The sequence below is a fragment of the Corapipo altera genome, unplaced genomic scaffold (genome assembly GCF_003945725.1).
Source record: "Corapipo altera isolate COAL_440 unplaced genomic scaffold, ASM394572v1 2b, whole genome shotgun sequence".
Classification (NCBI taxonomy): domain Eukaryota; kingdom Metazoa; phylum Chordata; class Aves; order Passeriformes; family Pipridae; genus Corapipo; species Corapipo altera.
This window is the reverse complement of record NW_020884874.1, coordinates 14,918,677-14,943,035: the sequence shown is the minus strand read 5'-3', so window position 1 is coordinate 14,943,035 and position 24,359 is coordinate 14,918,677. Positions and strand designations below refer to the sequence as shown.

The window sequence follows — 24,359 nt, the reverse complement described above, 5'->3', positions numbered from 1 at the left end:
CTCATATAAAAATCAAGTGCAGTTCATCGAAGTAAAATGTCTTCCATATACATATGAGCACAAGGAAGACACACGAACACTCCCATGTACAAACACAAAAATATATATGTATTTTAATTTTCATTTGGTCATATTTTATTTAACAGGATGTCATTCTTCCTCAATAACCAATGATGATTTAAAGTAGTAGTACTCTCCAAAGCAGCCTATTGATCACAGAGAACTGATGATATTTAAATACACAATATAAAGAGTGACATGTTTCACAAAGTTGCTTTATCTTCAGATTTTAGGTTGGAACACAACAGACCAAAAGTAACCATTTCACTTGGTCCAAGAATAAAATTTAAACTGACAACAATTTGTGAAAAGAGAGTAGTTATTGAAACTTTACAGAGAAAGAACATGATTAATAAACTTGTCCTGGCTTTACAAATCTCAGACCCCCTGAGTCCTAACAGTACTAAACTGAGAACCAAACAAACGAATTTTATCCTGAGGATACAAGCACTGTTTGCAAACTATTCCTGTTATTTAGTTTTGAATTTTGATTTGGTGCTATAGTATTTTCCATAAGGCTCCAGAGTAGATTGTTGCATGCAAAACAAACAAACCAACCCAAAAAATTATTCAGTCATTACTTTTATGCAAGTACGACAGATCACAAGAGCCTTAAGGCACAGACTGCCAATTTAGCAATTTTAAATGTCGCCATGACTATCTATTAATCATTATTCTCATAACAGAGTTGTATTAATAGACTATGTGAGTGCTTTTGCACTTGCATGAGTGTAGAATCAACAGTTAGCATGATTTGTGCACAGCCTTCATTGGGACAGGCATACTTCTATAATCTGCTATTGCTTAAATTTTGGGGCAGTAGGATCTACCTGAAGAGTGACAACAGTCCAGGAAAGGTAACATCTTACATCACAAGAGCTATCTCAGAGGACTTTCTATCTACACATGTGCAGATCCCTAACCAGACTCTTTATATTCCTCTATGATGAAATCGGCCTTTGCTCTCATTTTCCATTTCATGCTGTTACCAGAGATTTGAACAAGGGAAATATTTAAAATACTGGTCCTCAAGATCTAGTCTGCAGATTATAAATGTGTTGGGGGTTTTTTTTATAGTTTTCTTCAGTTATTCCTAGAATAAAGTACATACAGCAGACAGCATGTTGTTGAGGGTAGGAGAAGGGATGAAGAGCTGGAAATGTTTTGTAGAACACATTTCACACAACAGTCCACAGGGTGAAAGAGCTAGAGAATCAAATGATTTAGAAGAGCCATTATTCTCAAGTTGAACACTAGTTAACTGCAAACAATTTTTTAAATAATGTCAGGTATTCTATATGTGCCCCTCTGAATATATTTGTAGTTTTAGAATCACATTTTCTACTATTTAATTCATTCTGCTATTGATGCATCAAAGATGCACATAAACATCAGGGAAAATCATATTTAAGGAAGAGTGATTATACACTAAATCTGAACCAAACCCTGAAACCCTTGAAGTTATCATAATCTTAGGCATTATTTGTAACAATCACCAATTTAATATTCTTAGGCATTAAGTGTAATGCTTAAAGTTGTCAGTTTCCTTTAAATCATCTTCACTCTGAGTGACTAATGGCTACAATTAACATCACCATCAGCACTGTTTAAAGACACAGGACACAGATCACCAGCTATAGCTTGAAGGCTGCATAATTAGCACGAGACACCGAGGTCTGTGGGGGAGATTCCCACACCACTTACAGCTTTCCACACAGAGTAGGCGCTGATACTGATGTCAAGGCAAGACAGGCTTTAATGCAAGCAAGTGCTGAATTCTCCCACAAAATTTTCTCTGCAGCAGGGACTTGAAGAATATATTCCTCCCTTCTGTTCCTATGGACAGGTTGGTGAACACTAGCTTTCCAGCTCCTGCATGCTACATGATACCCATATCCTGGCAGTCACTGTGGAATCGGCAGCAGCAGAGGCAGTTCAGGTCTACCATATGCACCAGGTTTAAAAATATCGTAACTGGGCTTCTGTGGGAGAGAAATATGTTATCTCTCCTTTCTGCTGACAGATGTGTCATGGGGTTTCTAAGTCCTCTCTTATATTACCGAGCAAGTGAAAGCCTCCCTTACCATTAAAATGGTCAATCAGTTCACTCCAACTTCACAGTGTTGTTTTCTCCATAGGCCTGCCACCTTTCCTTACAGCCATGGGGTTCCTTTCCTTCTCTCCCTCCACGATTTTTTCAGCCAAGCAGGATACAGCATTTCATATACTTCTGGGGCCCATCTCCAAGTGAGGCTCTGGTGGTGTGCACTGATTCATTAAACCATGTTCATAAGCTCAGCTATAGCACCTGCCATTTCACACAGTAACTCAAACATTTTTTAAAGATTCAGGGAACTCCATCATGGCCATACATGGTGGACCATGTAAGAAACGGAAACTCTGTTCATAATGTAGAGGGTGGACACACAATAGGCTACTGATTCATTTCTTGGAAGTGTTAATACAAGTTCTATCACACTATCTTTCCCATTCATACACCTTTTCACTGCTGGCCTGCTTCTGTTTTTTTATTTTAATGATTGTGTTTTATCATCCTCTATTGTCTCTTCCCTTGCTTTTTTCTCCCCTTAAATCTTTATTAACCAAGGGATCTGATTTGAGATGCCTGCCTTTAGGTACTGCTGTGTGTTGTTGATGATGTGACAGCCTCTTTAAGGAATCACAGCAGCATTTCCATATCAAACACAAATCCTAATTAACCCCTGCCATTTGTCTGCTTCAAATTGTCAGATATGTCAATTCTCTGGAAGTGAATTCTCTGCTAACACCAAAAGGAAGCTTTGTCACACCTACAATAGAGAAGATTCACTGTAAATGACTGATGCTAACTGATGCAGAAAGAACAGTTCTGGTTGACTACCGACCCTTGTAGACAAAATCCTTTGGCCATGTTTTAACAAAACATGTGTACCATAAGGAATTACCAGCATTTTTCCTTGGAGAGCTCTTCATTTTGCCTATGTGCAATGCTCCTCCTCCTTCTGGATTCCACAGTGATACCACCAATTCAGATTTTGAACTCACTGCAGAAACTTCTCTGTTTTCTCTCTTTTTAAATTAACATAATGCAAGAGCTAACACACATCAATCAGAGCAGTTTACACACACACAAAACACTGGAGAAGGAGTGACAAAGTACTGGGAGCTTGTGACCCATGTTTGAACTTCACCACTGCCCAGCATTGCACAACTTGTTATTTCTTAACAACAAAATCACTTTGCAAATTGTGCAATCCAACAGGGGTCAATACCATTTTGTGCCAACAGACCCACATGAAGGAAACAAATTAAGATCCCAAAAGCTGATAGGAAAAAAATTCCCACACAACTGAAAGCTGAAATGGAGACTGAAGGGAATGTCCAAGTCAATCTACAAAATAGAGACCCTTGACACAAGATCATTCCGAGTTACAAGGCAATACAGGATGTGGGATTCCTATCTACCTGGCTTGTACTTTCATTTGTGGTCACTTGAGCATGCCTCTAAATAAAATGCTGATGTTCCCTGTATAGTTAATGAGAAACAAGTATCCTGTTTCATCCCTGGCCAAGTTCAGAATTCTTTACCGAGGAGCCACGATTTCCTTTGGGTAGTCTTCAGACTAAATTACTTTCCCCCCCAACAATTAAAAAGAGAAGAAAGGCATTTCATGTGGGGGACATGCTCCCTTTTTGCCATTTCCTCAGCAAAATGTTAATTCAGATTTAAAGCCACAGGAAAGATCATCCCCAGTTTGCAAAGGTCTCATGGTAAAGCATTCTAAACGATGTAAGCATGAATGAATCAACAACCAGACATTCTTACACAAAATAGGGACACATTATTTTCTCTCCTGCAGTTAAAACCAGACTGAGAGATTACATCTTTGCCGTATAGAAAAACAATGGGAACGTCTTTCATTGAGAAATGTCTCTAACTTGCTGTGTTTCTGTTTTGCTACCTGAGAAAGTGCGATAACTGTTATTTTCTCAATTTCTTAGTGTGCTTTTACGTTTGTTGACAAAAGTACTATTCTCAGCACCATGCTTGTAAGCTACTTGCAAAATACCTTCCTTTAGAAGGACCTGATACAGCCAGTCATTTGATTGTTCTTTCAGTACAGCTCCTTTGCTCTTGTCTTTCACAATGATATTTATCTTCCAAATTTGTCCTGGTACCCAATGCTGTTGATAGCTCAGCAGAACTTTCTCCATAGGCAATTAAAAATTATCAAAACCAATATTAACATCCCCCCAAAATCACATTTTAATATTCTAAACAAAATCCTGAAGCCTGATTGATTTTTTTTCCTCTCTTGTATCCTCTTTCAAATATAACTTTATCAAAAAGCTTGACAAATACATACATCAATAATAACAGAAACAATATAATAACAGGGATATGATCAAAGCTTATTCCAAAGTGTTTTCCAAGTAATTCTAAATGGTAGTTCTTATGATGTTTGACAAACTTTAATTTCCAAAACAGAACAGGAAAATAATAAAAGGTGTGAATACTGTCAGGTTACAGTTTTGTCAGGTGATGTGCTTAGGCTTTGCTGTGACTGTGATTAAATAATACAAAGAGCATTCCATGCAAGGTACTGAGTTAAAACAATTCTTTGAGAGTGACATTAAAGTGAATCTACTCCTCCACAGATCAATGACCTCTTGAGGTCCCTTTTATGCCTATTTTCTTTAATTATGTGTTCAATTTACATATGCCTCTACAAATATCTTTTGTGACTAGGCATAGCATGTTTGTAGAGTGCAAAACATCTTTTTAAATACGCTATACAGTAAATTTACATTTCTGTAAAGACATCTCAAACTATTTTACAGTGAATAGCTATTGGGATTCTGTGTAGTTGTTGGAGCTTAGTGGGTCTGATTACCTGTCTCTATAAAGCCAACAGACTATTGACATCTCTTTACAAGAGGAAAGTTTTGGGCATGGAAGTTTCCATAACTTTTCCATATATTTTTTAACATTTATTTCCTGGAAAAGACATCATGTAAGGCAATACTTTTAGATCTTATCAAAGGCCCAAAACTATAAATTTTTACACTTTTTTTTCTCCTCTTTTTTTTTTTTTTTTGGCATAGTTACTTGGACAAGTGTATCCAGTTTTCCCACTAAGTTCCTCATATTGCAGGATATTTTTTTATATGCATATCAGCATGCATAATTACAAAAAGGTTTTATTCTACCCAATACACAACAAAGGTAAGAAATTAAGAGGAATACTCCCAAGCATTTGAATTCTATTTTTAGCACTTCAATTCTGCTATAAAAATTAGACAGCAATTTCTATGATAACAAACATTGGAAAAAGTTTTCAGTCCAAATTTAATCTAATAAAAATTGACCTACCTATAAAGATTTTCTACAAGAAAATCTACCCTTTATGTACCCTGATGTGTAAAAGAGAAATGCCTTCAAAGAATACTGACAATGCGTAAAGTATATTTATTTTTCTTACCCATTTTCATATTTTATCCAAAGTCACAACTGCAATTACCACTGTCAGAATTTGCTTCAGTGAAATAAAAGCTGCGGCCAAGAAGACCTGTAGCCCAACTCTTTAACAGAGAGAACCTCATTGGAAAAGGAATTTTGTTCACGGTGAAAGATGAGGTCCCAGTTACACAAAATTATAATATATCCTACTTGTATTTTCTGGAAAGAACGTAATAATACTCATTAACTTGAAGTTGAAATCAGGCATGAGAAAATATTACATAAATTACATTTAAGTGCATAAATAAAGGATTCACAAAGAAAACAAATTTATAAGCTTCAAACCAAATTTTAAGCTCCATACAGTGGAGCAGAATTGCAATTTCTGACCAAACAGCTGCTGTACTCTGAAACCAGCATTCTGCTGTCTCACACCAAAGTCTAGCCCATGTTTCTAAAAGGATTCATGAAGATATTGATCACCACTGAGTCACAGTTTGCATACATGTGGAATACTGACTAAATCCTGAAGCCCTTAAAAGGATAAAACTTCTACTGATGTTATAGTTTTATCTGATAAGGATTTAAAAATCAGATCAATGACAATATGCTATTCTACTAACCAGAAGTGTGGGCATATACAGCATACATTCAAATATGGCACTTTTGCAAATCCTGGATGCACATCTCACTTATCCAGCATGATGTTACAAGGAATGAGAAAAACAGGACTGAACAAAATAGTATATAAGGATTGATCATTTTTTCAAGTCTCTCAAACCATAGAAGTAGTATTACAACACTTTCTAGTACTGACAACTTGTAGGACAGACTGATAAGACATTCAGGCTCCGTATCTTTTCTCTTTGCATTTCATAACACGTATCATGAAAATAGAATTAGGAGAGCAGAAAGGCAATAACTTGTTCAGACAAGTTCCTGCAATGTGATGGCATGTTAGGGCATACACTATTTATCAGCGTTGCTAACGAACTGCAAAGTAGGAAAGCTTTATCTGTGTGTTGTCTGGGCTAATCAAGGGTGATGCTGGAAGAGTCAGGGCTGTCTCAAGCCCTGAGAAATGCAAAGTTGCCACCACAGGAGTTACAGCTAAACTCTAGATGACACCCTGTCAAGATTTCACTGTCTGTTCTTAACTCATATCAGCCTACTAAATCTTACAGTTTTTTAATCATGCTGGGCAAGGAGAGGTAACCTACAACCAGTGACTTTGAAACTTCAGTAATCACTGAAGTAATTGAAGAAATTCTTTAAACTCCGGTGCTTGGGAGGCAGGGTTGCTGTGAGCTACCACCTCCACTGTCAGTGTTTCCTTAACTAATCCTTGCACTGCCTGAACATGCTCTTATAATACCTCTAACTATTCAGATGCCTTGCTGGGCATCCTGTGTGTCTTCCCACTCTGACTGTAAAGTCCTAATAAGAAACTACATTCTTGCCTCAGCTTACCATGGGCTGCATACACATTAACCAGCACACAAAGATGACACAGTCCATGCATTTCAGCTGATTTACCCAATCCCTAGTGAAACCTGTTGCCCTTTTGAGGTAAAATGTATTTCTCTATTATGGCACATGTTCAATATATACAGTTACACTACAACAAAAACAAAGGTGTCCTAAACACATAGGCTGAGATGTTTGACTACAACTTATTCATATTAATCCTTGCTTGGAGTGGGATGCTGTTGTTCTACGGTAAGTTTTACTATATTAATAATGACATTGTCTCAATATACAATATAATATATCTAAGTACATTGAATAGGTATTTCTTGTATAAACCTTCAATGAAATATACTTATCTAACAATGTCACCTTGTATGCTTGTCAGAGATTGGTAAAAATATATATATGTATCCAGTCTCCCAGTACACAGGATTCAGTTATTGACTTTTAACCTCTGCTGCCAGGCTTTACTTTCAGATACTGGTTATCACACTGTATTTGGAGGACTAATGTCTCGTTCTAAGGCAGAACAGAGTTCTGGAAAAATTGTTGACATGCACCCAAAATGCAAGAGAAGTAACTCCAATGTGTCCCAAATTACAACACCCAGATTACGGTAACAAACCAGGTTACTTGCGTAAATGAAAAGTTAAGGAAGAAACCTCAGAGGTCCATACAACATAGCTAAACAACAAAGCTATCAAAGTGTTGGTTCTAGTTCATCTGTTATCTTTTTCACGATGTTACATGGTTTTTGCTGTATCACAATCCTAAATCACAACATTATTTGGGAAACCAATTCCTAGAGTTAGGAAACATTCATCAGAATCTCCCAAGTTCTTATATTCCCTCTTTATCTTTGCACAGTTACACGAGCATGGCAGAAAAAAAAAACAGTAGTCAATGTGCTCATTGGCTTCCTATTAGAAGGACAACATTTAATTGGCTTTGATATTTTTCTTTGTCCAGTATGTATTCTCTGTGTGTGTGTGTGTGTAAGAGAGAACACATGTTTTCTTCTCTTTTTATGGTGCACTTCACTGACATATTTAATAGTCACTCATTTCCATAGCACTTGTTTGCCATAACTTACAGAGTCAAATTTGAGGATTATATTGTATTTACAAACAAGTTGGCACTTACAGAATAAATTATTGTTTCCTCTTTTTTTTTTTCATTTCCTTTTATTTTCTTTTTTTCTCCTCTTCTGTTTCACCCAAGGGCATCCAGAATTCAGGCAGAATAGTAAAACCTGTTGCCATTATGCTACATTAACATAAGTAAATAGGATTCCAGCTGTTACACTCCCAGTGGTTTGCTTGTTGCTGAGAGGCAGTGCCTTCCACCTCAGTTCATGTCCAATGCTCAAAAACTGTTAGTCAAGTGAAAGCAAAGGCTGCATGTTTTCTTCCTCATTCTTATCCATGCGTTTCAGCACCCCAGGATCCACAACTGACTGAGACCTGCAGAGGGACAACATGTTTATTTGACATTTCTGGATCACAACAAATGAGGGTAAACCTCAGCTTTCTTTTGTTTATTTTAATGTCTGTCAGGGCTTAAAAATAATGGTATAGCATTACCCAAGCACCTAATCACTGCAAATGGTCAGGAAATACGCTCATGGAGGGATAACATGGATTTAAAGGGCTCTGTGCTGATTTGTGAATATAGAAGCAAAAGGTGGAATAAAGCGGATCTTGTCTTCTTCAGTGAAATTGTGAAGCAGGGTGAATCCTCAGCACAGAAGAGCAAACTAAGCTATTCTTTGTACTGACTTAAGTACTGAGCCTCTCTCCAGAAGGTATATGGCACCGGACTGGTAAAGAAGCCACCCAGCTGGGTAATGGTACACTGCAGCTAGTGGGATGTGTTAGCTGGAAGCACAAGTTGCTCCTTTTCTGAATAGCACTTAAATTCAACAGTGCAAGATACTAAGTCAACTCTAGGGAATACTGCCATGGCTAGCAGTATTTCTGGAGCGGTGGACAAATTTGTCAAACTCACCCACTCAACTAAACAGGGCAGGGAAGGATGATAAGGGCAAATTCAGTGATGATTGTAAAATTTCTCTAGGTCCAGCATAGAAGCATAGCTGGTACCCTGCAACAGCCATACGTGACAGACAAAGAAGAAAACCCAGCCTCCAGCAAAGTCAAAATGCTCCATTAGAAACAAAGTCTGAAGTGTTAAGATGGGGTCTCACATCAGCTATGTCTCAGTTTGTCAAAAATCAGAATCACTTCCGGGGTACAGTAAAAGCAACTCTTGTCAAATGTTTCCTTCAGTGAGATGAATCTCATGCAGGAAATTCCCATTTCTCTTCCTTTCTGTAAAGAAGATTTGAGATGGCTAAAGAGCATGTATACAGCTCTACAATGCAGGCATCTATTTTAGATCAGTGGAAGCACACTGCGCCTGCAGCATTGCTACAAATTTGCCCATTTGGAGAGCTACAGTGCAGAGAAAAACCTTTATCAATTCTAAACTCTCCTAAGATAAACATACGGAGTCAATCCTCCACTCTTATAAACTGGCATCATCAATTAAACCAACAAATGAGGCTGATAGCAGGAGACAATCTGACTTTCTCAAAGACCCTGAAGAAAGCTTACAAAAACACAAGAAAAAAAATCTAAAAAAAAATATCTAAAGCCTAGGTTTAAAAACAAGGATATTTTCTAATAATATTTATCACATTCTCCTACTAATGCTAAAATCAAGAAAATTAGTTTTAAAATATGACAGTCTCTCTTGTGATAAGCGTAATTTAAAAAATTTTAATTAAAACTGTACAATAACACTCATCCTGAACACTAGTGACTTCCTCAGGCAGAAAACGAAACCACTGAATTCAAAATGCTTTTTTAAAATCTTCACAATGTACCGTGCCGATGCAAAGCTGATTGAAAATTTGCTGGTGGGAAGCTGCACTCATGGAAAATCCAGTTCATCATGATAAAAATTGCTGTGGAAGCATATTAATTTCAAAGGATTGCCAACTGAATATAAGTAATAAAACTGAGCCTTTTCCTCAACTGCCAATGACTGAGCAGCCAGGGTTTCCACTTCCCATCCGGAGAACTGAAGGGGAACTGGAATGGTTGCAAACCTGGTCTCAAATTCCCAGTAAGGGAGCTTTGGCCATAAATTCCCAGGGACTCCAAAATCCCCAATGCCACGGCAGGTGTGAAAATTGAACTACACAAACCCTGATCTATGGTTTGTAAGCTCAGGTGCCTAAATGCCTTGAAGAAGAAATAGTTTTCATTCAGTTTTAAATAGAAACTTACTGAAGTTTCATTCCATTCCACAGTAATTCACAAATGAATGTATGTAAAAGGAAAAAAAAATTTGTGTAAGTCTATAGTACCCCTATTCTATCTATAGCTCCCAAATAACTTTAAAAACATTACTGAATAAATTCTAGGAAAACAAAGCAGGGCAGAGTTGTACTACAAAGTCCCATTGCAGAGGTGAGGAATCAAACCACAGATACTCTGCAGTTTATCAACAGAGACATTTGCCTTGTAGGGTTAGGTGAGAAGAGGATGCAGTTTCCAGCTGGGTGCATCAGCCATGACAGCCATAGGCGAGCACAGCCACAAGCTAAACCTGACTGCTGAAACAGCTGTAATGGTGCCACTTGATATCAACATGTTCTCCCCAGAGGTCTGTGCTACAGATGGGATTCATTCCTCCTTATCTCTACCACCCTCCTGTTACCAAACAAGTTATATTTTTTAAGAAAGGAGTCTATGCAGCAGTGGGGGAAGATGTTGGAAAATCCTTTTAACTTTAGTAAACAGTGTTTGATCTCTACATCTGTGACTAATAGTCTTATGCCAGCTATTGCTTCCTTATTTACCTATATCATTGGTTAATATATACTAGCAGATGTCTTAGTTTTGAGAACAAGGATTGTGTGTTAGAGCAAAGAATGATAAGAGAAGTACATTATGACCTGGTCACATATTTGAGATACTCTCAAGGAGAAAAGATTCACTAGAAGATCTGAAACCATAGCCAAATAAGTCCACAGAAATAATTAGCATATATGCATTTATTCAGGAAATGTAATGAATGTGCAATAAAAATGTGACTAATATATATTAGTTGCATGAATATACCCATGTCTATTAGGTTGCTGCAGATGCATGCTTTGAGGAGCAATCCCCACGTACCCAGCACTGTTTATAAAGTAATGTCAGCTTTCTAATCTAGAAAATTGGTTGGAGAGCTTTTTTTCTGGTTTTCAGTGACACTCCCCACAATCAACTTTCCTTTCAAGGTGAGGTCATCCAATTCACCAAAACTTCAAGAAGATCTGGAGTAATGTTAGTGGGGTAAAAAATATATTATGGGGTAAAAATGAGTAAGAAAGAAATGAATTCTCAGTAGGATTTTGGTTTAAGAAGAACATTGTTTCAGAGTAGTAAACTAATTTTAAAATGGCAAGCCAAATTAAAGAAGGTGATTGTTGGAGATCTGCCAGACACTTATGAAATTTGCTCTAAGTTCAGCACTTTTCACTGACTTACTGTCATGGTTTTTATATGTTAAAAATCTTATTCTGCACTAACATACCATACTGACTGTGGTTTCAAACTGAGAGAGAAAACACATCAGGTGCCGAACTCAAGTTAAATTTAATTTTAATGAAATAGTTTATCTATTTTATCTTAATTTTTCTATTAGTATTTTACACAATTTGTGCATTTAATATACCAAAGTTCTAGGACTTTCTGTCCATCTTACTACTTGGCACTAGCACAGTAAGTCTACTTAGTATTTTTTATATGCAACGCAGCAGGTGCTGGAGGCATGCTAACTGAGAAAGAATGCAAAGAAGGCGAAGAAATTTCAGCTTAATATTATGTAGACACAGATTTCAACATGCTTATTTTTCTGCAGTAGGTAACCTACTGTGTCAGCTCATCCAGACTGAAAGAATGTCAATTTGAAGGTTACACTGAAGTGTAATTCTGTATGAAAGGTTTTTCAAGCACAAGTTAAATGAGAATAAAAATTATTTCAGAAAGAATGAAGAATCTGGTCAACTCACTGATTTTCTGTTTAGCAATGTGCTTGCCCAGAATAACCTGAAAAACTGCTCCAAGGGGTCTTCTCCAAAGGAACTTGTGACAGACCTTCTCATATTCTTTTTTTTGTTGCACCCTTGGATGAAGTTATTTACTCTTGTGACTTCATTTTACAACAGTAAAACTTCTGCATTTCAGTTCTTTAATTCCACTCTTCTGTCAAAGACAGCTTCTCTATTGTCTCATAATTCTTGTATTACAAGCAAATCATATTCAAGTGTATTGTTCACCTTTCCCCTTCCCCTGGCTCTTTTCCCTTGTCCCATTTTCTCCATTAACTGTGTTAATTACATCTTTGTCATACAGCTTCAGAACCTTTCTTAACTTCTCCTTATCCTAGCTCATTCCTATCAGTTTCTTGCTACTTCCCACTTTCAATGCACCGTAGGTTTTTTCCACACAAAATCCTTAAACTTCACTGGTTTTTTTTCTTTTTTTTATTCCTATGGCAATCTCATGTTATCTCCTCTCTGTTTCCACAAAAATATCCCCCTTTAAAACCACACTGTTCTTCTCAGTCTATGCAACATTTTCCATCCAAAATTATCTTCCTGGCTGAGGAATTTCAAAATGTTTTATCCTGTTTGATCTGCTTCCAGAACTTCTTTCCCTTTTGCATCACATGCCATCTCCTAAAACTGGGTTCCCAGCGTAGCATATTCTGACTTAATGACTTTCTATATTGTTTTCTGCCCTGTTTGCTCTCTTCTGATCCATTGCTAGGCCTACTCCTTATGAGTTGCACTCTGACTTTTGCTTCCCTGCTCAACCTTTTCTATCACAATTGTAATATCACCTTTTCTCTTCTACTCCTCTGGCAAGGTTGGATCAGGTTCACCCCTCTAAAGTGAATAACCTCACTGTTTCCATAGTTACTGGAGAGGTAACTAACCTCTTCCTATACTTTATCTTGAATGGTAAAACGCAGCAAGCAATTATACTGTACCTTCTCAAAGAGAAGAATATCAGAACACCAGAATGTTTACCAGACTTGAGTATAACAACTGGCACTGATTTTTGTCCTGGTTCTCCTCAGTACATTTTCTCATGTTGTGTGCAGTCACTGTGATTGACAGTTAAGATGCTGTAAATGTCCTGGCACCTACAGGTTGGTGGATACAAGGCACTGGGCTATGAGATGGAGGAAGATAAGAGCTATTTTCACCACCCAGATGGATAATAGGCCCCAATTTACCCTCTGCACCAAGGCTCACTCCACCTAGCACTGTTTCTCTAATAAGTACTGTAGGCTGGGACAGGGGGCTGAGCTTATTCTAAACTCAGTACTGCATATACGACCTATATGGCAGCACAAAATAATCAGCTGCACTGAGTTCACAACTCACATGGGTAATAATCAAGGTCATGGTCTCTAATCAACACTGATCTTCTTAAAAAAGTGAAAAAAAAAGAACAGACCTCGTATATAATAGCCTGAGGGAACAACATGCAGCTTCACAAAAGAGGAGGAAGGCAAATGTTAATCTTATAGCAAAACTAGAAGACCACAGTACCTTTAACTCACCTTTTCATGGATTTAGGAGAGAGGTCCTTTTCTGTATCCTTTGCAGGAGTGTTGTAGGAGTCTGCATTGCATTCACTGTCATCATCGTATTCATGGTCAAGCAGTGTTCTTGCCCATGTCCCCATGTCATAGGGGGGCAACATTCCTCCAAACTCTGAAGGCAGGATCTCAGGGTGTATTAGCTGATGCAGGCTGTTGAGGTTATTACCATGTAGGAATATCTGTATGTATACATGCAGGTAAAAACAAAGGGGTATCACAAAAAATCATCCAAGCCCAAATGACATCATCATTATTAGAGGATACTGTACGGTTTCAATATTCTGGTTGTATTGGGCCAACAGAGGTGGGGGAGGAAGGCACATATCATCTCTGGCCATACTATGTTCATAAATCTTCAAAGTGATTAAAGCATAAATGACTTAAAACGTTTGCAGGGCAAGGGACTTAAGGAGGGTAAGAACTGATGTCTAGTAGCTAGACGGACAGATTAGATAGATAGACTGCCTATCTCTTGTAATTTGCTCTCCCTAATTCTGTGAATTAATTCAAGTGAATAGTTAAGAACATAAATAATTAATAAAAACAATATTCACCATATACATCAAGGAATATATATTGACTTTCAGCATCCAGCCATGAGTTCTATAAATATGATAAAGCATGCAGTGTAATGATAACACTACTGGAAAGATTTTCTTCCTTAATTTAGTCATACTAGTAACTGTCATTTATACTTGCGAAACATGAAGTAATAACAGTAAAATAATTCCTGTGACAACAATGAGGGAATAGTTGATGGATTATTTGATATTTTCCATCAATGTTTTGGTAGACTGATATTCATATGTACTTTACATTTATATATCTGCATATCAATATGAAATATATGTATATGAATACTTATGTTTATGTTTATTGTTTCTCCTCAGAGATCTGGAATGTGTGACCTACGAGCACTAGCAACAGAGTATTTCTGGATTTGAGCAGCCTTCTGCCACAGACACTAGAAACCTGTAGACTTTCCACTGGGAAGAAATGCCTGCTTTTCGGTACGGCTACACAGACAGCTCACAGCAACTATTTCAGGACTAATGCGTAAGTCAGACCAAGATTCACCCTTTGGGACTAAGAGCAAGTGCCATGGCACAGCTCACATCCATATGGCTGAATTCCTTTCATGTCCAGAATAAGCTCACCTCATTTGTTCTGCTCACTGGTCCATGCCATCCCCAAATTTTTCCTGGACAATGCCTAAGAAAGTCCCAGCTGGCACTCATCAGTGCCCTGCCAGAAAGTGTTCATAAAACTGAACAGCAGGAAAGGCAGTGCTGGACCCTTTTTAAATGACTAACAGAAGCAGCCAAGAAGGGAAAGTAGGATGTTGCCTCCTAACAGCTGTCTCCTGCCTCTTGGTCCCCACTGGGCAGGCAGGGATGTGCACACAAGACATCAACCGCTACCAATTCACATTTCACTTCACCTTGCAGGCACTTCTCTGGACAGCTATATCCTTAGCACAATTTATCAAGAGTTAAATTCAAAAGGCAGAAAGTCAAAGACCAAATATATGTTTGTCTTGCATTGCTTAGCGCAGCCCATCTTCCAGTCAGCTGTGGACACAGGAAAATTAATATGACCATGCAAACCGAGTAATTTTCTCCCATCTCAGAAAGGAATTTAATCTTTCTGTGAAAGAACATATATGAATGGTGAAAGTAATTTATTTTATGGTGTCTTTTCAGCTGAATGCTTCGTCTCTTAGCAATTATTTTTATACATGCCTAGTACAGCATTTATCTGAATATAGCTATCAGTTGCCAATCTACCAGATGTTAAGAAAATACAAAATAATTCAAGATAAAGACAACAGATAAATAATGAGCCTGATTTTAAAAATCTAAAGACAGTTCTCTTGGGCTTGTTTTTTTTTTCACAATCATTTGTTCTGGATCTAATAATATTTTTTTTTAAAGCTGATTTTAAATTTTATGTGCTGGTCATAACTTTCACATTTTGACACTAAATTTTGAACTGTAAATCAATATCTAATCATCTGACTACTTTTTATAGGTATTCAGTATTGACAAAAAACAGTGGTAAAAAATCAGCGCTTCTGAAAATATATGCCATTGATTCAGGTGTCTAAATAAAAATATAGATGCTAACTGATAAGCACCCATGTCCAACTGCCTTGTCACTTAATATTAATGTTGTAACACACCCAAAAAGCTGCACTTTACTCCCTAGTTATGTATACATAGCACTTGAGTTAAAAAGGCTTCAAACATATCTGGCACTACAGTGTTCTTTGCTGAAGCTGTAGTCAACAGAGTGCAACTGAATCCTTCAAAATGGGGTTTCATTTGCATATTTATAACAGATATTACATAAAAGGCTTTGTGATCTATAGTTCAAAACCTGTGAACACCAGAGGCCTCTCAAGCATAATCTGTTAATAAGAAACAGCTAAACACTAAGGATGATTGTGGCCTTGTAGATTGTGTTTGAGGACAGAAAATACAGAGCTGCTTAGAGAGCTGATTCCATAAAAAAACCCAAAAACATCATATTCTTTGTAGTAGCTTTGTACATGATGTTGATTATGTTTTTTCTGAATGACAAATTTCCTGTTACAGAAATAATATCATATGCTATCACCACCAACTCTAATTTAATTGCACTGATGCAAATGCTGCAAATTCAGCAACGTCTCAGAGACTGCTCATGCTTATGCACAGACGCATGCACACAAATTTCCTTTTATTGCTTTCATCCAAATTAGTATTTGCAAGCTACTATATACCAGCTGGGTATTTTAGCTCATGCTAATGTCAAGGAAATCACACAAGGAAAGGATTCTCTAGTCACTGTTTTTAAAAGAAAGACACAAATAATTTTAACAGAAATTAAATATAATGGAATTGAATACAATCTTAATAGAATCTCTAATGTTGGCAATAATTTTATATAACACCCAGGAGAAAGCATGTGCTTGCATTTTAAAATATGTTTAAGTGCACTGTGTGACTGTGTCCTTAAAGGATAATGCTGTATAAGTTTCTAAAACAGCTGAAGGTACTCTTTACAACACAGAATAGCAAGCTGATATCTCCTGTATATCTACACTGTTAAGAGTATGATGTGTCTGCTGATGACAACTGCCAGGAAATGGACAATTAAACAGAGGAATACCCTTTTTCGTGTCTTCTCCTTTAGAAAAGGTCGTATAACTGTGTAGAGGGCATGGATATACCATGGCTGATTGACGAAATGTATTCCTCCAAATCGAGCTGGAAAGCTGTCCTGTAAATCACAAAACAAATACATACAAGTCAGCTGACTCTTAACATATGTTGCACATGCATCGACATCAAGTATCTTTTTGTTTTTTTCTAAATGTTTTCATTTTAATAATAACACTTTAACAAGAAGAAGGATTATTCAAAATTATATCCTCTAAACTGAGCTCCAGCCTTCCAGCCAAGAAGCAAAACACCCTGGACAGAGTAGTGAGGAAGTGTGTTGAGATAGTTATGGTATTCGAATAAAGGTATAGCATTTCTAACCTCCAGAAATGCTTTAACATTTATGATTTGCCCATAATCCATCTATGCAATATATTTTTCTCTTTTCCACTTCTATGGGTTTTATTAATTTTTAATAGTAACAATCTCAACTCTTCTATGTCATTGAAAAGCACTAAAAATGTCCCTTGTTTCCACCTTAAAAGAAAGTGTAAATCTAAGCTACTATCCAAAATGGCTCCAATATTATCCATATTTCATAAAACTGAGGCTGCATTAAACATTATGCATAAAACGTTATGCAATATCCATGACAGTAATTCTTGTCACATAGTCAGGGGCCTTCTGGGAACTTAAATGTAAGGATAGCATATCTGTATTGAAGCAATGATTTTTCTTTTTTCTTGCAGAAAATCACAAGGAACAGATAACTCCCTGATATGCATTTTCAATTTCTAAGTCAAGAGAATATGCCAGAGAAGGTTTGGCAGTTTAAGAAGGCCAGCCACTCTGTCCTGGAATACTATTGCCAAATTCATCGTGTGTCCTCATTTTGTCTTTGCCTGCTTGATCATATGCACAAACAATGCAATAAGCTGCTGCCGTCTCCTATGTTGCCTGGAGCTACACCACTGAAGAAGGAGAAAAGAAGTGTAAACAGGAGAAGCTGATGCATGTCTCCTTTTCATGGGCTATGTCAGAACCTTCTCAGTGAGGAACCTTCTCTTAGGTATACAGACTTACTAAATTAATGGCTTTCATTTGAACCCTAATTCAACAGGTGGCCCACTATAGGCAGCCATGGTAGTCACTTAGATCAAAACCAGGTTCCTCACAGCAGCAGCAATTCCCATTTAACAATACAGGTACAAAAAAGGACATGCTTCCCAGCCACACCTCTTCCTGCTCCTCCTCCTGTGTGGATGCAGTAAGGGCAGCTTCAGGTCAGTGGGATCAGAGGCTCAAAAGGAGGCAATCAAATGGTCAGACGAGGCCCTTTGTGCCAATAGACCTATTTTGCCTTCTCTGGAGACAAGACAGTAGGCCATACAGAAGCCTCCAGCAGCCAAGATACAAACCGCAAAACACCATTTGAAGCATACCGTTTTAGGATCATAACAGCACACACCAACAATATGGCCAAGAAAAATATTACAAGCTAAAGAGCCAATCAAGAACTGTCAGATAAAGAAGGTAGAACCTGTAGAAAGGAAATCGTGGGGGTCAATAACTAATCGATCCCAATTTGGAGGTAAAAACTGGAATATTTATTGAACATGCGTTTCACAATTTAAGGGTCTTGGGGGCAGGATATGTTAATGAGGAGGATGGGTTATGCTAACTAGGGGATAGATTATGCTAACTAGAGGATTACAAATTTTCTGCTACAGTTACACAAGTAGTTAACATTTTCCCTTAGCTAGGACCACATGGGGGGAAGAGAACAAAGGGGTTTCTACATGGTCTGACAACACCATCACAAAGTCTTTCCATATCTTGCTGAAGAGGCAGGACAATCAAACGAGTCTTGTAATGAGGCTCCTCAGAGTAAGGAGTTTCTCCAAGCTCCTGCCGTCCACAGCCTGCTACATAATCCTTTTCTGCTGATATCCGAGTTTCAGATTCCAACAGGAAATCTTTCATGAAATGTTTCTAGATAAGAATATACTTTGAAAAAGTACACATGCCTGCACACTAGCAGAACCTCTTTACTTCTGCAAATGTGTTCAGACCTGTGGGAATAATGAAATCTGAAGAGGTCACTTACTGCTCTCAAAGGTTCCTTTCACATACTGACAGGGACACCTAAGCCAGAGGCTCTTTATATCAGGATGCCACTTGCCTTCAAATTGCAATAACTTGCTGGATTTTCCATCAAGGAGGCAATGTCTTGACAATAATTTACAGGGAGGATAACAACTATAACACACACCACTCACATCTGGCTGGTCATAGCACAACAGTCAATGCAATCAACAGTCTATGTTGCAGTTTTTCTCCAGAAATGTTTGATTAACAACAGCCTTGAAATAATCCTATTGAAAGATTGCTGTAGAAGCCTCATTTTGCTAAATGCCCAATTCCTGTCAGCAGTGACTGTCAAACAGGATGGTTGATAATTGGACACGTAATTCATCCTGTTCAGTATTGTAAATACCATTTTGAGAACACAACCTATGATGTACAAAAGGTAGTAAATTATGTACCTATCACAGTGATCCAACAAATTCATTAAGGATAAATCACTAGATGACACCTTAACCTTTAGTTACAGGAGATACAATTCATCTACAGAAGGTTGTGTTTATTTGGATTATCATGGCTTCTGCTCCAGCAAGGAAGTCTGTTGCTCCATGCTGTGTACCATGCACAAAAGAGCACACACTAGAGGTACAGAAGTCTCAGTAGAGCTGAGAGTCACAAAGAAACTGAGGATAATTTATGAATAAGAAGATCTCAGTAGGTAGACATGTACATACACAGATTCAGAGTAGAATGCCAAAGATATTTGTATTTGTAATGTGGGCTCAGAATGCTCTGCAACTTTATAAAGATATAAAATTTCCAGTAGACAAAAGGACTATCTTTAGAAAGGACCACTTTGACACTTCTACTTTTTTTTCCTGCATCTTGGAAACCATTTACATGGGGGATCATGAATATATGTGGAATGATCCTCAAATAGAACCTGTCACTTGATTTTAAAAGCCAGTTTGAGTGTTTTTCAGAAATTCTTAAGGTATTTCCTGGAACTAAAGAAGTTGGGTATTTATCAGCTCCCGTGACTGAACTGAGGTGCCCAGATTCAGGAGCACTTCCTAAAGTGTGATTAGGTACCCCCAAAACTTGTGCCAAAAAAAAGAAAGGGTGATTTCGTCAGAATGATCCTCCATTGTACACTGTGCTGGGACTAGAATGCAAAAGCTGTTGAAAGTAGATCTAAAGGTCAATCTCAAAAGCACCTGGTGAGAAAATAAAAAAAGCACAGTAAGCAACTACATCTGCTGAAGAAACAGGTGTCAGAAGGTTTTCGGTTTCTTCTCAGATGCATCCGACTTCCACATGGGGATTTGCCAGACAGATGGCCATCCTACACCAACAGCAGGTAGGAATTTCTTTCAAATCATTGATTCTTGTGGGATTTTATGTAGACTAGGTTACAAGCATGGTGGCAGTCACAACTGCCTCTGCAGACATACTGTATTTCAACAGAAGAGCCTGTAACCCATGAATCACATGAATTCTAAATAAAAGGAATCCCTTGCCAGAAAACAGTAAGAAATGGAGATCAGCCATGAAGTAAGCTGTGCTTCTGACTAGAAAAGTAATAAATCTGATGGGGTATTACCAATCCACTAAAAAGAACTAATTATATATACACAGTGAGTGGATTTTTCTTAGTGTTCACTGTAACCTCTGTTTAAGCAGCAGAACACAACTTTCCTTGTCTCTGATGAGCACAGTTCGGGACATGGCCATGCCATGGACACAGGCAAGCAAGTAGCTCCTATTAGGGACCGCAGCTCTTGGGATATGAGGCTTACAAGTGACAATTAACAGCTGCCAAGAAAGAAGCAGACCCCCCGACTACTGTCTGCATGACCGGGTGACTACCAGTGCATGGCCACCACTGGAGAACAATTCCAAGGAAACTGCCTCACCAGGTTTCCATCTCTTATGATATGATTCTACAGACTCACAGCACAGCAGTTTTATCTCTCTGCCAAACCATTTATACAACCTGCTTCCCCTCCAAGGACCCAGCTGCTGTTGCTTGCTACCAGCCTTGGCACGTACTAAGAAGCCAGGTTCCTACTTGCCAGGCACCACATTGCATCCTGCGCTAGGCTTGGCCATCACCTGAGCCAGCTCTCAGGGTTTCACAGAGGGTCCCATACTCCACTGTGGCCAGCAGAAACTCTTACAGCACATGTAGTAACAGCAAAACCAGTATATGACATTTTCAACAGCACCTAAGAGATGAAAGTGCCAAATTCCAACCCAAAACCACTGTAGGTCTTCTTAGTGGTCTCAGAACTGTTATCATAGGGATAATAAACATGACCCACCTTTTTCATCTTTACCAAATGCAAAAAATTAAATTACTTCTTAAAGCCCACAGCATTCTCCACTCCTTGAGTATCATGTCTACATTTAAATTTCTGAAGTCTACTTTCAATGAAGCAGCCCTCCTAGCTGAAGTCAGTATTGTAGTCAAATTTGTTTGCACAGCTCTCAGAAGTGTAGTCTCAGAAACTGCTGGGACTGCTGTGCCTTGGGAGCCCAACCACATCAGAGCCTTACAAGAATGCTGCATATCCCCTCCAAACAGACCATCTGGAACCACCTTGCCACTTACTAACATTGCAAGAGTGCCTGGGTATATATGCTCTGGGGTTATTTTTGAGGTTGGCTGACAGCCTAGAGACATCTTTCAAAGGACAGTCTAAACAAATATAATGAACACACTCACACACTCTACTTAAGGCTACACTTGAGTGCTGTGACAAATTCAGGCCCCAGCACCTGTAGATGACAACGGGTTGCAAAGTCAAAACTGCAGAAACCGTATCCTCATAACAAAAAATGCAAGTACAAATATCTTAAATGTGACTTAAAAGTTATTCCTTAAGATACTACATTACTTCTCCTTCATCTATTCCAAAAAGTCAAGCACTTCATGGAGGAAAAAAAAGTCATTATGATGAAATAAAATAGTATCTTTATAATAGAAAGATCCATTAGAAAGAAACTGAAGCATTATGTCTGCTGCAAAATGCAGCATGACTAAACTTAGTTTTTAACACGTTAATACGGAAAAGCACGGAAAGAAAAGGCACTGATTAGAAGGAGTATTTCACTTCGTTAGTATTCCAAGAGTACTAAGAGGAATCAAGAGTCACTGCTGTCCACATCAGGAAAGGACACCTGTCTTGCTCCCAAGTTGTAACTTTCACTGCACATATGAAAGAACAAGGCATTCCTAATACTAAACTTCCTGTCAGCATCCATCCATGACATGGGTAATTGCAATGTCTTAAAATAATATAACTTGTGTGTCAAGACTGATCACCTGTGCCCAAGACATCACTGGGACCCTATCCAGTGGTGAGGATAGGATTATTAAGAGACTGGAAAGTGAATCTGTGGAGTTTAAAAGAATTTGGATTGTTTTACTTATGAAAACAAACTCTGGAAGACAGATGCTATCTATAAACACACTAGGGAGAATAAATAACAGGTGAGGAAAGACCCTTTCAAAATAAAGGACAATGTTGACACCCACACAACTGACAGAAAGCTCACCATGAACACAGCTAGACTGGAAAGTGGTAGACAGCTTTGAATTATCAAACATTCAACAAGCCTGGCTGGGGATCAATAAGTAACCTTAACTCATTTTGAGTAAATTATGAGGAATCTAAGCTTCAGGTTGTCTAACAACAGAAAACTTTTCCTCTGTCCGTCTCTGCTAAGGCTCTTTAAGGTTCAGATCCAAAGAGAAATCTAAGGTTTCGAAGGTGGTGAAATTCCGCTTGATCCCTGGAACAGCTGCACTAGTGATTTCCATCTATAAGACTATGATGTTGTTCTCTCCTAGTCTGAGCTTTTCATTTTTATTAGACAATATTGAACCATTTCTAAGACAAACAAAAAGTGTCCAAGCAAATTTTTGTTACTGTGTTCAACCAAAAGTGCACTACCTAAAGGCAAATTAACATCATTCACTGACATTCCTACAAAATAAGATGTAATTATCTAGAACTGGATGTTGTCATTTTACTAAGAAGCTTTCAGTGAAGCAATTTGACTTTTGGCAGTCCTCTTCATTTCTGTTAGTCATTTTCTCTTACAGCTCATATAGAAATATGTTAAATTAAATGGGATGAGAAGAAGGATGATATCCATCCAGTGAGGATATTGCTCTTTTTACTAAAGTATCTGTTTTAATTTCAAACAATCTTCCATCTTTCATTTCAATATGCTACCCATAAAAATCATACATTGTTTAAATTAATTAGGTGGGATTTAAAAGCCATCTGACCATATGTGTCTGCATATTTATATATAAATATAATAAAATTTAAAATCTATGGAGATTTTGTGCTTCCACTATTTGATTAAAGGGCTGATATCACTCTCAATTTTTTAATTAGATGGGCTTGATAAAGAAAATATTTTGCATAAAACCTCTCATTTTAATTTGAAATTATTTTATCACTTTGCAAATTAACTTCAATAGATTTTGATCTGATTTTTTTTAAAGGTTTAATCAGAAACTGTGAAATTATTTTAGCAATTTTTGCTCATTTTGAAAAGGACTTGGAGTTTTGGGCATTGGTCCTTGGCTCATTTGTTTAGTTTGAACATTGAAAAATGAAGGCTTTAATTTTGAAGAGAAAATCTAAAATGCTGTTTTCCAAGGACAATTCTGTTTTCAGCTATCAACACTGTCTCTTTCTAATTCTAAGTAACACTTAATTTGGAATGTGAAGTATTAAAAAGGGGGAAAAACCCAAAAACTTTGCACAGCTTGATGCTATTTTCCAAATCAGCAAAGCCATAAAAACAGTAAGAAAGATGGCAGAAGTAGATTCGTCTATACTGTTTTCTATCCTGTGATGAAAATCATTCTTTACAATAGGCAATTAACAGAAGGTGATTTCTTCTACAGAAATGCCCATAGGGAAAAAAAAAAAAGGAGTTTGTTTTCCAGGTAGTTTGTGAATGTTTTATTAGTTTAAGATTACAGACAATTTGAAAAAAACACTATACTGCTAACTGCTGTGCATAAATACTTTCATAAACTGGTGGAATAAAATTAATGTGGAAAATTACTGTTTATAAAGGATTACATACTCAAATTCCTCAAGGCAGAAGTCTTTGGCCAGGGACAGTATAGCAGGAGCTGAAATGCCACACTAGCATCTCAGCTTATACCACCCTCATACTGAAGTCACCCTCTTTTAGTCAGTGAGACTGTCCTGATGCCCAAACAGCCCTTGGTCTCTGCCGCAACTGCTGACCACAGGATTACTGTCATAATGCCTTCCATGGCACAGAAAGCCCCCCATGGGCCTCAGGTCGTTTCAAAGAGGAACATCAGTAGTTATCAGATACCACCCCTCCTCCTTGTGCCTGACCACTTGCAAATGTGAGGAGGCTAAACAGTAACTTATCTAGAATTGCCTTAGGGAAGCTACAGTTATTTG

General features: G+C 37.7%; 1 protein-coding gene and 1 long non-coding RNA gene across 2 annotated transcripts in view; one reads left to right on the top strand and one right to left on the bottom strand.

The window, feature by feature from the left end:
• Nucleotides 1-87: 87 nt before the first annotated feature.
• Nucleotides 88-24,359, bottom strand: part of CLVS2 (clavesin 2) — a 60,214-nt gene continuing 35,942 nt past the window's right edge. The window contains exons 3-5 of the mRNA XM_027633874.1: nt 16,814-16,924; nt 13,619-13,839; nt 88-8,454 (exon numbers count right to left, since the gene is read on the bottom strand). Of these exons, the coding sequence (XP_027489675.1) occupies nt 8,367-8,454; nt 13,619-13,839; nt 16,814-16,924 (420 nt within the window). The 3' untranslated portion in view covers nt 88-8,366. The remainder of the gene's footprint in view (nt 8,455-13,618; nt 13,840-16,813; nt 16,925-24,359) is intronic.
• On the top strand, nt 13,771-17,743 carry LOC113942785. Its single transcript, XR_003526051.1, has 3 exons — nt 13,771-13,857; nt 14,551-14,716; nt 17,556-17,743. It is a non-coding gene; the product is annotated as an uncharacterized LOC113942785 (long non-coding RNA).